This window comes from Moschus berezovskii, chromosome 1 (assembly GCF_049115385.1).
Source record: "Moschus berezovskii isolate FMDL1 chromosome 1, NW_MosBer_1.0, whole genome shotgun sequence".
NCBI classification, from domain to species: domain Eukaryota; kingdom Metazoa; phylum Chordata; class Mammalia; order Artiodactyla; family Moschidae; genus Moschus; species Moschus berezovskii.
Window position 1 is genome coordinate 74,873,797 of NC_142460.1, and position 12,226 is coordinate 74,886,022.

Sequence of the window (12,226 nt, forward strand, 5' to 3'; positions counted from 1 at the left end):
TTTTCATGCATATGAAGTCTCAACATGTTTTACCTCATACACCCTTGCTGAGAAAGCTGATGGAGGATGTGTTACACCAAGAAGAGGCAGAAAGCTAGGGAAGATGATCTGGAACTAGAGATATGAAGAGAACTGCCAGGACGATGGCACAGGCAGATCCCAGGATGGCAGCTGAACACCAACCACGGACAGCAGGAGTGTGAGGGGCAGCATTTAAGAAGACTGCAGAGCAGAGTCTTTCAGGAAAGTGGAACTGACAAAACAGCAGGTGAAATTGTCCGACAGGGGACTAGCTTGCCCACTGGGATTAACACAGTGACAAAGACACATAAAACCAAGCAAATATTCAGTGACAGTGGTAAGTACACAGAGCACTAAGCAAATAATTAGTAACTATCAATTAAAAAGTTCTACAGGTAAAGGAAAAATAGCTTATGATGTGGTATAATTGTGTACAGTATAGTGCTTATATAGTCTCATAATAAAAATACTGAATATTGACACAACCAAAATTAAAATCAAGTTATATTGAAGGTGGAGAATTGGAAGGGTGTATATGTGTGATAGGAACAAAGAAAAAGTAATAGATAAATCCTCATCTTTCATAATGGGAGTTTAACAGATAATGCCGAAATCAAATCAAGAAGTAACAATACAAGCATGTTACAAAGAGATTTGCAGGAAAATATCAAAATAATCAGCTAACATTGTTAGCTGCTGTATATTGTCACCCTGCTTATTTAACTTATATGCAGAGTACATCATAAGAAACGCTAGGCTGGAGAAAGCACAAGCTGGATCAAGATTGCCGGGAGAAAGATCAATAACCTCAGATATGCAGATGACACCACCCTTATGGCAGAAAGCTAAGAAGAACTAAAGAGCCTCTTGATGAAAGCGAAAGAAGAGAGTGAAAAAGTTGGCTTAAAACTCTACATTCAGAAAACTAAGATCATGGCAACTGGTCCCATCACTTCATGGCAAATAGATGGGGAAACAGTGACAGACTTGATTTGGGGGGCTCCAAAATCACTGAAAATGGTGATTGCAACCATGAAATTAAAAGATGCTTGCTCCTTGGAAGACAAGTTATGACCAACCTAGACAGCATATTAAAAAGCAGAGACATTACTTTGCCAACAAAGGCCTGTCTAGTCAAAGCTATGGTTTTTCCAGAGGTCATGTATGGATGTGAGAGTTGGACTATAAAGAAAGCTGAGCACCAAAGAATTGATGCTTTTGAACTGTAGTGTTGAAGAAGACTCTTGAGAGTCCTGTGGACTGCAAGGAGATCCAACCAGTCCATCCTAAAAGAAATCAGTCCGAATATTCATTGGAGGGACTGATGCTGAAGCCGAAACTCCAATACTTCAGCCACCTGATGCAAAGAACTGACTCACTGGAAAATAAATGAGATTCCCAGCATCTTTCCCTGATGCTGGGAAAGATGAAAGGCGGGAGGAGAAGGGGAATGAAGAGGAAAGGATGGTAGGGTGGCATCACCAACTCTATGGACATGAGTTTGAGCAGGCTCCAAGAGTTGGTGATGGACAGGGAAGCCTGGTGTGCTGCAGTCCATGGGGTGGCAAAAAGTCGGACATGACTGAGCAACTTAACCGAACCTTGTTGAAAGTCATTGCCACTATGTAAGTGGAAATGAGAAGGTCACTGGTTTCACTTTTTTAAAAAAGAAAAAAGGAAATGGCTCATCTTAGGAAAGCTATAATCGCAACTTTGGCCCAATTTCCCATGTCCTTTACACACATAAAGTACAACACAAATGCTTAAAGTATCGCTTTTCCTCATGTCAGAATCCCACTCAGCTACTCTCTGTTGCTTCTAGACTATTCCTATTAACTAGCCAGACTCCAGCATTGCCAGCAGGCGTGCTGGGCTCCTGCTAGATAATCCTATATTTCCATATTATCCTCCAAACCCCACAGTCATCTCAGGTCTGAGACTTGCCATGCGCCATTTCTCACCACTTCAGCCTTTCCAGATGCAAACGGTCTTTTCCCGTTTCTCTCACTCAAGGCTCTCTAATCGCTTCATCCCAATCCTGCTTTTGACAATTTACTAATAGCAGCAATACACTCATTGAACAGCATGCTTTTGAAACACCTTCATTTTGTTATTTATCCAATTCATACATGTCTGCTTTATTTTGTGACTAAACTGAAAACACTCTGATGGTCAGGTGGTCTTTTTGTTTTCTACCTTCCACAGGGAATACCCAGTGCTGGGCAGACAATGGTTACTCAACATGTATTTGTTATACTGAGCTATAACTGATGTTCATAATACTAAAACTCAAACACTGCAAATTAATAAAATGTTTCTGGGTCAGAAAAGGGAGTTAAAATTATGGTCAAGAGAGTAATATTTTTAAATCTGTTTTGCATTCAGTTTCTTCAGATGTTGTTTTCCAAGTCTTCTGAATTCAATATTCTATTTGCTTTAAAAGTGATAACCTATTTATGGATAGGTGGTGGAAATGTTTTGTAGGCTTCTTCCAAAAATCTCACAGTGCCAAAGGGAGCCTCTTATTCTGGAATATATGTGTACATGGATAATAAAAATAATGTTCTGAAAACAAGATAGGATTAGAAAAACTACTCAGAAAAAGATCAATAGGACAGGCCTCCAATGACCCCACAATGGCCAGCCACCCTCTATTTCCCAAATGTATTCCTAAATTTCTAAATCATAATAGGAAAGCACCCATGATAGACTTTACCTTCTGAAATGGTAAATTAAAATAACTTTATTACCATGGAAACCAAAGGAAACTCTCAACCCTTACCTCATTCAGGCCTTCTCTTTCACAGAATGTCTGAGAAAAAAATACACAGGTCATCGTTTCTTCCTTCTTAGTAAAAAGAATAAAGTCTTTTCCAATCCTCATGGATCCGCTATATTAAAAATCAAGAATATAATGGTTTATTTCTCAAACATTAGAGAGAAGGGACAGGGGAGCACAATATTGTTCTTTTCACTGAAATAACTCCACTGTTTTGCTGACTCTTAAGCAAGGGAGTATAAGAATGATTTTTTTGTTTGTTTGTTTTTTTCAAAACAGAGCAGAGTTAGAACTAATCCAGCCCCACATTCTCACTTAAGATATGACTGCTGAGATAAGGTGCTGTCCAGGGTTGCAGCAAAGAAGGATCATCTGGCAGGTGCCACACAGGTGGCCATGGCCTTATGTCCTCACTTTTCATTGAGAAGACTAATCACATAAGCTCTGGACACATATAAGATCAATGCAAAGACATGCATTAAGAAACAAACACAGAAATGCAATGTATTACGGTACACGGGTGCTACGTCCCCAATCTCTGAAAAAGAGATTCATCCTCCATTTGTGAATTAAATTTTAAAACGCTGTAAAGATTGGGCATGGAAATTATAAAACAAGGTAGGACTTTGGGTTTATATCTTTTTCAAGTTTTTCAAACTTGGATCATTCTTAGTAAGATTTCCTTTAACCAAATATCACTCCTGATAATCAATAGCAATAATACTTACATTATAAGAAAGAAGTCCTCACCTTTTAAGGCCATTGCCATATTGCCCAATAAACTTTAAGGTTGATAACCGTTTCTTGGATGTTCCAAAGTAAATGATATCTGACGCTTCCTCTACAATTGACAAAGACAATATAAGTGGTTAGGACATAGTCTTCACATTGGCCAGAGGTCCAGTTGTCATGATGTCACACATATATTAGGGAAGATCCATACTTCTTGTGTGAGCACAGAGAAAATGATCCTTGTTAGGCTCCACAATCTCTGACCAGGATCTCAAGAGCAATGTACTGACAAGAGGTCAGAGAGACCTAGCTGTGTGACCCTGGGAAGTACAGCCTTAATTTCCTTGACCCTGCTGCTGCTGCTAAGTCACTTCAGTCGTGTCCGACTCTGTGCGACCCCAAAGACGGCAGCCCACCAGGTTCCCCCGTCCCTGGGATTCTCCAGGGAAGAAGACTGGAGTGGGCTGCCATTTCCTTCTCCAATGCGTGAAAGTGAAAAGTGAAAGTGAGGTCTCTCAGTCGTGTCCGACTGAGTGACCCCATGGACTCAGCCTACCAGGCTCCTTCATCCATGGGATTTTCTAGGCAAGAGTACTGGAGTGGCTTGCCAGTGCCTTCTCCATTCCTTGACCCTAAATGGGAGCTATTAACACATCACAGAATTGTTGACAAAGATAAAAGGAATAAATGAGATGATGCATCAACCTAGAAAACAATATATGCCATTTGATAAATGCTAGTACATTAAAGATGCTATAATTATTTGTGCCACTGGTAATTTTTCCATGGTTTTGACCCTTATCCAGCCCCATGTGAGGTTGCTAACCGGGGAAGAAGGACTATCTATTTCTGACTTTGAGAGTTATTCTCCTGATCTCTCCAAGTATTCTGGAATTCTGGAAAAGAATCCTCTTAACTTCAAAACATACATACCTCTAGGAAACAGGCACGCTCCCAGGGAAAGGAAAAGACAGAGATGGGTGTCCCAATTGGGCTACCTGAATACACGCCCCAGATCTGTCCTAAGGACCCTGTGTCAGGCTGGCTGCAGACATGCTATAGTGCAGTGACATGGCTGTGTAAAGCCACCCCACTTGTCTGAAGCTAACTGGACGTTTCACACATGCTCTTATTAAGGGCTGACTATTAGATGAGGGTATCAATAATGATACTATTAGCTATCCCTTATTGATCATTCAGTATATGCCAGGGACTACAGCATATACTTTATTTGCACCACCTATTTAATATTTACAACAAGCCTACAAGGAAGATATTATCTGCGTGTTACAGATGAGGAAATTTAAGTTTCACAAGTTTATGTAACCTTCCCAAGGTCACACTGATAAATGGTACACCCAGAACTATTACCCAGAGTTGTAGAAGGCCAAATGCTACAGTTTTTTATCTCACTGCACAGACTCTTGTGTATGGTGGCCAGAGTCCTGAGCATGTGGACAGGACACTGAACAGGACAGGCGTGATCCCCGTCCTCAAAAACTGTATGTCATGGAATGAGAACAAAGCGGCCAAACAAGATCCTTTCAGAGAGGATTAAGTGAAGAAAACAAAACCAGGAGAATGTTACAGGGAAGTAACAAAAATGTAGTTTGCAGATACAATGTTCAGGAAGGGCATCCTTCATAAGGTGTCCTCTGACTTGAGATTCAAATGATGGAGCGCCAGCCAGGTGCGGCTGGGGTGCTATAAGCAAGGGAGTGCAAGGTATGAGAAAAGGTCAGAGGTGGACAGAGGCCAAGTAATGCAGGAAATTGAAAGCGTTGGGGAGTATGAATTTTATTCAAAAGTAATGAGAAATGACTAAGGGCTTGAATCAAGGGCATCACTATCATCTATTAAAAGAAAAAAGTCCACTCAGAATTGCTGTGTGAGGAATGCACTATGAGGGGGCAAGGCTGGAAGTGCAAAGAGTTTGGACATCACCTCTTCCCAAAGGTTGAGACTGATCCAGCTCAGCTTGGACAACTGATAGATTCTATTTTCAGCCAACACTTGAGTTCCAAAGTTGATAAAGAATTGCTCTCAACGCCAGTGACCCTTCTTAAAATACAACTGCATCTGTCAACTGCAGTGTGAATTTCTTCTGAAGAGTTCAATATTTGTCACTTGTCTGTGTTTTGATTATTTTGTTTTTGGACCCATGTAAAAGAGTTGCTTCTTTTTTAAAGAACTACCTTAGAATATATCACACATAGTCTTTGACTATTTAGACCAAGGGGTCTTCTGAGACTTGAATATAATTGCTTTAGTTTTTATTCTGAGCTTCTATTAGCACTGACGATCATTCTTTCTTCTGGTGTGAAACTGACCAGAACACTTCCATATTATTTGAACTCCCTCACCGTTTGTTAAGTATGGCTTGTGGGATATACACAACTGTTATAAGGATTCTAGGAGGACTTCCCTGGTAGTCTAGTGGTTAAGAATCTTCCTGCCAAATCAGGGAACAGGGATTCAATCCCTAGTCCAGGAAGATTCTGCATGCTTCGGGGCAACTGAGCCCAGGTGCCATAACTACTGAGCCTGCACACCCTAGAGCCTGCGCCTTGCAACAAGAAAACCACCACAATGAGTAAGCCCACACACCACAACCCCACGTGCCACAACTAGAAGAAGCCTGCACACAGCAACGAAGACCCAGCACAGTCAAACATACAATAAACTAATTAAATAAAATAAAGAATTCAAGGATAAGGTATCTCAATTCATGAAAATCCTTTCCCTAAAGGAATAATATCTTAATTCCACAGCAAACAGTAATTTGTACCTACTATGTACTGCCTTTTACTAGCCTTGAAGATACAAAGATAAATCATGCAATGCATGGCAGATGCTTTCACTATGATGAGAACATTCAATTGAAGCAACTAAACCTTTGAACGTGCAGGGAAGAAACACAAACCACTAAAAACAAGAAAAGGTGACCCCCTACACCTCAAGGTTAAGCAGAAAATTTTCAACAGTGTAAAGCCACTTGAAACTGCCTTGGGTCTCTTGCAGGCAGTACCTGCAGGGGGGTGTGCTATAGATAATCTCAGAGTCCATCCAGTTACTGTTTGGTTCTCTCATTCCCAGAAGCTTTTCCTCATAAGAAATCTGTACCTTGCGTCTGTCATTTTTCCAGCAACACTGATTTACGTTCACTTTTGGTCTTGCTTCAGATGGTTACAATGAATTTACTCTGTCAGCAGGAACACTTAAGTCTAAAAAGCTCAACAATAAGTCTGGGGTTTATTTCCCTAATAGCTCCAAACAAGTTTTTATATAGATAGCTCAATTTATTCTTATTTATTTTATGGGTTTTCAGACTATTTGTTCTAACAGGCAGGTAGGAATCTAGATAATTAACTTACCAGGGCTCATACCACATCCATCATCCAGGAAGCACAACATGAATCCACCCTGCAGTTCTTCATTATCCACTGTAAGGGAAAGCAGTTATTACTAATAAATAGTGGGCTTAATTTGCTCATCAGAAAGGCATGCTGCTCACATAATTATTTGTCCTCCCCAAATGCAGCCACTGAGTGACAGAGTTATGGCACAAGGAAGAAACTCAGAAAGTCATCTTCGTTACAGTTTCATGAGAAACTGCAGCGGGAAAACAATCATGCAACAAAATGGCTTTGAACTGACTTAAAACATGTTAATAAACTACATATACAGCATGAGTGGTGCAGTCCATGGGGTCGCAAACAGTCGGACACAACCGTGCGACTGACCTGAACTGACCACATGACATGCCCTGTTTTGGAATCGGACTGGTCCTTTAAACTTCAGGTGTTTTCTCCCCGGAGGAGGGAATAAAAGGAGCCAGGGATATGACTCCAGGATCTCTCTATCAAATTGATCAATGCTGATACCCTTCCACCAAAGCACTAATTTTAAAGTCAATCCAGGTCATTCCCATTAAACTCATCAGGCTCTCTTCCAAGTAGCTAATTCCCGTAAGAGCCATTTGTGGCTGCTTCTTAGTGGTAGCAAATATTTACCTCTTGAAAATGTAAATATTTTTGAAAATACCTAAGTTATTTGGAATCAATTTTGATGATGAAGAGATATCATTCAATTACATAATATAATCTCTTATTTTAAAATTGTGAAGGTGTAACTAAAACTAATGAAGACTAATTTTAATGCACAGTTTGTAATCTGGCTTTCAAAGTAATTTCAACATTTGGATATATGAATTCTAGCAAGCCTCTCTCTTTCAATAACAACTTTATTGAGAAATAGATTACACGTAAAAAAGCAACACATATTTAACATGTACAATCTGACACATTCTGACACAGGTAAATATCTGTGGAACCATCACATCAAGGTAGTGAACATAACCATCATCCCAGGTGCCTCCTCCTGCCCCCTGAGGTCTCTCCCTTCTGACCCTGCCATGCTCTGTCACCCTTGCCCCATCTCCAGGCAGCCACTGATTTACTAACTCCATCCTTACAGATTCATTTTTTTTTTTTTACAGATTCATTTCTAGCACACCAGTTAAGTCAACTCTGTGTTCAATGGTTACCTCTAATCTACATTTTTTAAATGTTCAAGATAATCTATAAATAAGTACCTAAAAATCTTACCTGAGCTTTCTGGGTTCATAATGTTATAGTCATGTCTCCACTTGTAATCCCCCCTCCTCCCATTCACTTCCTGTTTACAAACCCTTTGGATTTCCCCAACCATCTCATTTCTCCAGCTCTTCTCTCTACCTGATTTCTGGTCTGCTTACCTCAACGTCTGTGTCAGAATATTCCTACCCTCTTCACAAATTTGCTCTGTTCAGCCTTCCCCTGACTAAGGCTGATACTTCTCCTCTATTCAACTCAAGTTGAGTTCTCTGCACAATGCAGTAGTTCTCAAACTTGGCTGCATATGTGAATCATCAGGAGATAGTTTAACTGGTCTCGGATGGAGTTTAGGAATAAAAGCGTCTCCTGATTACCCTAACGTTTATCATAACTGGAAACTACCTGACACAAGTCTCAGGCTATGCATTTGCAACAACTGATTTTTCAGCTTTTGGTAGATAGTTCTCATCTAAGAAAGTAAGGCATTTCTTTGGTGAATGGTAGAAATAACTCAAAATTCCCAAGAGTTACATATGCATGCTCAGTTGCTCAGTGATTTCCGACTCTTTGCAACCCCTGAGGAGCCTGCCAGGTTTCTCTATCCATGGGATTTCCCAGGCATGAATATTGGAGTGGGTTTCCATTTCCTTCTCCAAGGGATCTTCCTGATCCAGGGATCCAACCTGCATCACCTGCCCTGGCAGGTGGCATCTTTAACACTGAGCCACCTTGGAAGCCCACACAAACAATGTTAAATTGTTCTATAAATTCCAATGATGGCTTATAGACAATCACCACCTCAAAATGTAATATTCCCTCCCCTAGTACTCACTCTGAGGCTTGGCCTTGTTTACTTCAGTCGCTTAAAACTATGGATCTCATATTAATTTCTACTATCGGTTAAGAGTGTGTGTGTGTGTGTGTGTGTGTTTAGTCACTCGGTCATGTCCGACTCCTTGCAACCCCATGGACTGCAGCGTGTGTGTGTGTGTGTGTTTAGTCATTCAGTCATGTCCGACTCTTTGCAACCCCATGGACTACAGCCTGCCAGGCTCCTCTGTCCATGGGATTCCCTAGGCAAGAATTCTGAGTGGGTTGTCGTGCCCTCCTCCAGGGGATCTTCTTCCTGACCCAGGGATCGAACCTAGGTCTCCTGCATTACTGGCAGATTCCTCACCATCTGAGCCATTGGGTAAGTATGCATGCCCAAAGCAAAGCACAACACCTTCTCCCTCATCAGACTACCTCCTCCTTCTGGTGCTTCCTGCTCAATAAATGGCATTACTCTGCCATTAGGCTTTGGCTGCCTAAGTCAAAGTCTCAGGATCAAGTTCTCCACTTCCTTACCTGACGTAGAGACATGTCTTCTCAATTCCACCTCCTCATGTTTCTCAAATTTGACCACTTTCTCCATCCCCACAATACTGCCTTGGTTCCAGAAACCACCATCTCTCTTCTGGATTCCAGCAGCAGTCCCTACCCCCTCTACTCCTTGCTCCCACAAATGAGAGAGTGCAGCCAGTCTGCTGCCAATCATGCGTTTCACTGCTCTCCTGCTTATAAGTCCCTTGGACTGCAAGGAGATCCAACCAGTCCATCCTAAAGGAGATCAGTCCTGGGTGTTCATTGGTAGGACTGATGTTGAAGCTGAAACACCAATACTTTGGCCACCTGTTGCGAAGAACTGACTCATTGGAAAAGACCCTGATACTGGGAGAGATTGAGGGCAGGAGGAGAAGGGGATGACAGAGGATGAGATGGTTGGATTGCATCACCAACTCAATGGACATGGGTTTGTGAAAACTCCGGGAGTTGGTGATGGACAGGGAGGCCTGGTGTACTGCAGTTCATGGGGTTGCAAAGAGTCGGACACAACTGAGAGACTCAACTGAACTGAACTGCTTATAACCCTTGCATGCCTTCCCACTGCCCACAGGATGAAAGCCAAACCGGTTAACAAATCTAGCTGTCTTTCATAAACTGACCCTCCTACCTCTCTAAGATGGTTAATTTTGTGTGTCAACCTGCTTAAGCTATGGTTAGTTGTTTGGTCAACTAGATGTTACTATGAAAGTATCTGAATGTAATTAACATTTACAATCAGCTAACTGTAAGTAAAGCTGCTGCTGCTGCTGCTAAGTCACTTCAGTCGTGTCCGACTCTGTGTGACCCCATAGATGGAAGCCCAGCAGGCTCCCCCGTCCCTGGGATTCTCCAGGCAAGAACACTGGAGTGGGTTGCCATTTCCTTCTCCAATGTGTGAAAGTGGAAAGTGAAAAGTGAAAGTGAAGTCGCTCAGTCGTGTCCGACCCTTAGCGACCCCACGGACTGCAGCCTACCAGGCTCCTCCATCCATGGGATTTTCTAGGCAATAGTACTGGAGTGGCTTGCCATTGCCTTCTCCGGTAAGTAAAGCAGGTACCCTCTATAATGTGGGTTGGCCTCATCCAATTGGTAACAGGTTGTAAAAGCAGACTGAGGTTTCCCAAAGAAGCATCAATTTTCTGCCTCAAGACTGTAGCATAGAAACCCTGCTTGAGCGTACAGGCTACTGGCCTGCCTAAAGATTTATAACTCAAGACTGCAACATCAACTCTCACCTGGATTTCCAACCTGCCAGTTGCCCTGCAGATTTCACACCTGCCAGCCCCCATAATCAAGTCAGTCAACTCCTTAAAATAATGCCTCTCGTCCTCTTCCTCTCTCTCTACTATATGTCTATCAGATAGAATGAGAGAGACTGAGATAGACAGACAGACAGATAGATAGACAGATAGGGCAGAGAGAGAACGGGGTTGGCAGAGATCTCTGTCTACCTACCAGTGGTTCTGTTCCTCTGAAGAACCCTAATGCATCCTCCAAGCTCATCTCCTGCCATACTCTCCTCTGGCCATATTGCACTCTTCCACTTCCGTACAAATAATCAACTTGGGCTTAATCTCGAACATCTCAATCATTTCTGCAACACTATCAGTGTCCTACATTCTCTCCAGAGTCAAGCAACTATGTATTTTGCTCCTTCACACTTTCCATGCTTGATTCTCCAGGCCCAGGCCTATTTTCCTTTCAGTCTCTAGTCCATAGACTATTTCTTCTAGGAAGACTTCTTATTCTTCCACATCATCAGGTGGCCATAATGAATGTTTTCCTTGTAACTTGTGTTTCCTACTTTTCAAAGTATATTCAAACACCTGTTGATACATCCGTTTCTCTTCCAGACAAGTGGTTCTTCTACTTTTTGGAACTCAAATAACTCAGAGATATGATGAAAGCTAAGGCCCCTTTACTCATAAAAGTGAAACTGCATACTGTATTTTCCACAGATCCTTTATTAGGATGGTGATTTCTTAAAAGGAGGCACTGTGTATACTCATCACTTAGCCCAGAGCCAGCCACTTGGTAAGCACTAAAAAATGTACGGAATGCGTATCCATGTTTACTAGAACTAGTACACACAGACAGATAAAACAGCCATGTCTGAACATATTCAGTTTGGACTTTATAGCCCTAAAGTTAAAGGAAACTTAAGATTGGAAAGTAATTCACATGCCTCAGTAAATAATTTAAAAAGTAGTCCAGTGCTTAATTTTGCACCCCGATACCAATTCTATCTATTGGTGCATAAGCCTTTGCCCTAGTATATCTTTTTCATTTTTTCAAGAAAAATCAATCTGCTAGGTTGATAGCCATATTATGGTTTGCAGCAATAAAAAGTTTTATAACATGATCAGTTCAGTTCAGTTCAGTCGCTCAGTCGTGTCCGACTCTTTGCGACCCCATGAATCACAGCACACCAGGCTTCCCTGTCCATCACCAACTCCCGGAGTTCACTCAAACTCATGTCCATCAAGTCGGTGATGCCATCCAGCCATCTCATTCTCTGTCGTCCCCTTCTTCTCCTGCCCGCAATCCCTCCCAGCACCAGAGTCTTTTCCAGTGAGCCAACTCGTCGCATGAGGTGGCCAAAGTATTGGAGTTTCAGCTTTAGCATCAGAATAGGTAATTTAAAATTAAAAAACCATAAGTTCAGTTTTTCACAAAACACATAAAACCTAAATACAGGAAAAAGTGCCCCTTTCAATGCAAACTGCAAAGATTC

At 41.7% G+C, this 12,226-nt stretch overlaps 1 protein-coding gene across 1 annotated transcript in view; it reads right to left on the reverse strand.

Annotated features, from left to right (window-relative positions):
- MORC1 (MORC family CW-type zinc finger 1) overlaps positions 1–12,226 on the reverse strand; it is a 169,967-nt gene that overhangs the window by 146,502 nt on the left and 11,239 nt on the right. Inside the window, exons 5-7 of the mRNA XM_088831653.1 lie at positions 6,907–6,975; positions 3,551–3,641; positions 2,804–2,912 (exon numbers count right to left, since the gene is read on the reverse strand). Coding sequence (XP_088687779.1) covers positions 2,804–2,912; positions 3,551–3,641; positions 6,907–6,975 — 269 coding nt within the window. The remainder of the gene's footprint in view (positions 1–2,803; positions 2,913–3,550; positions 3,642–6,906; positions 6,976–12,226) is intronic.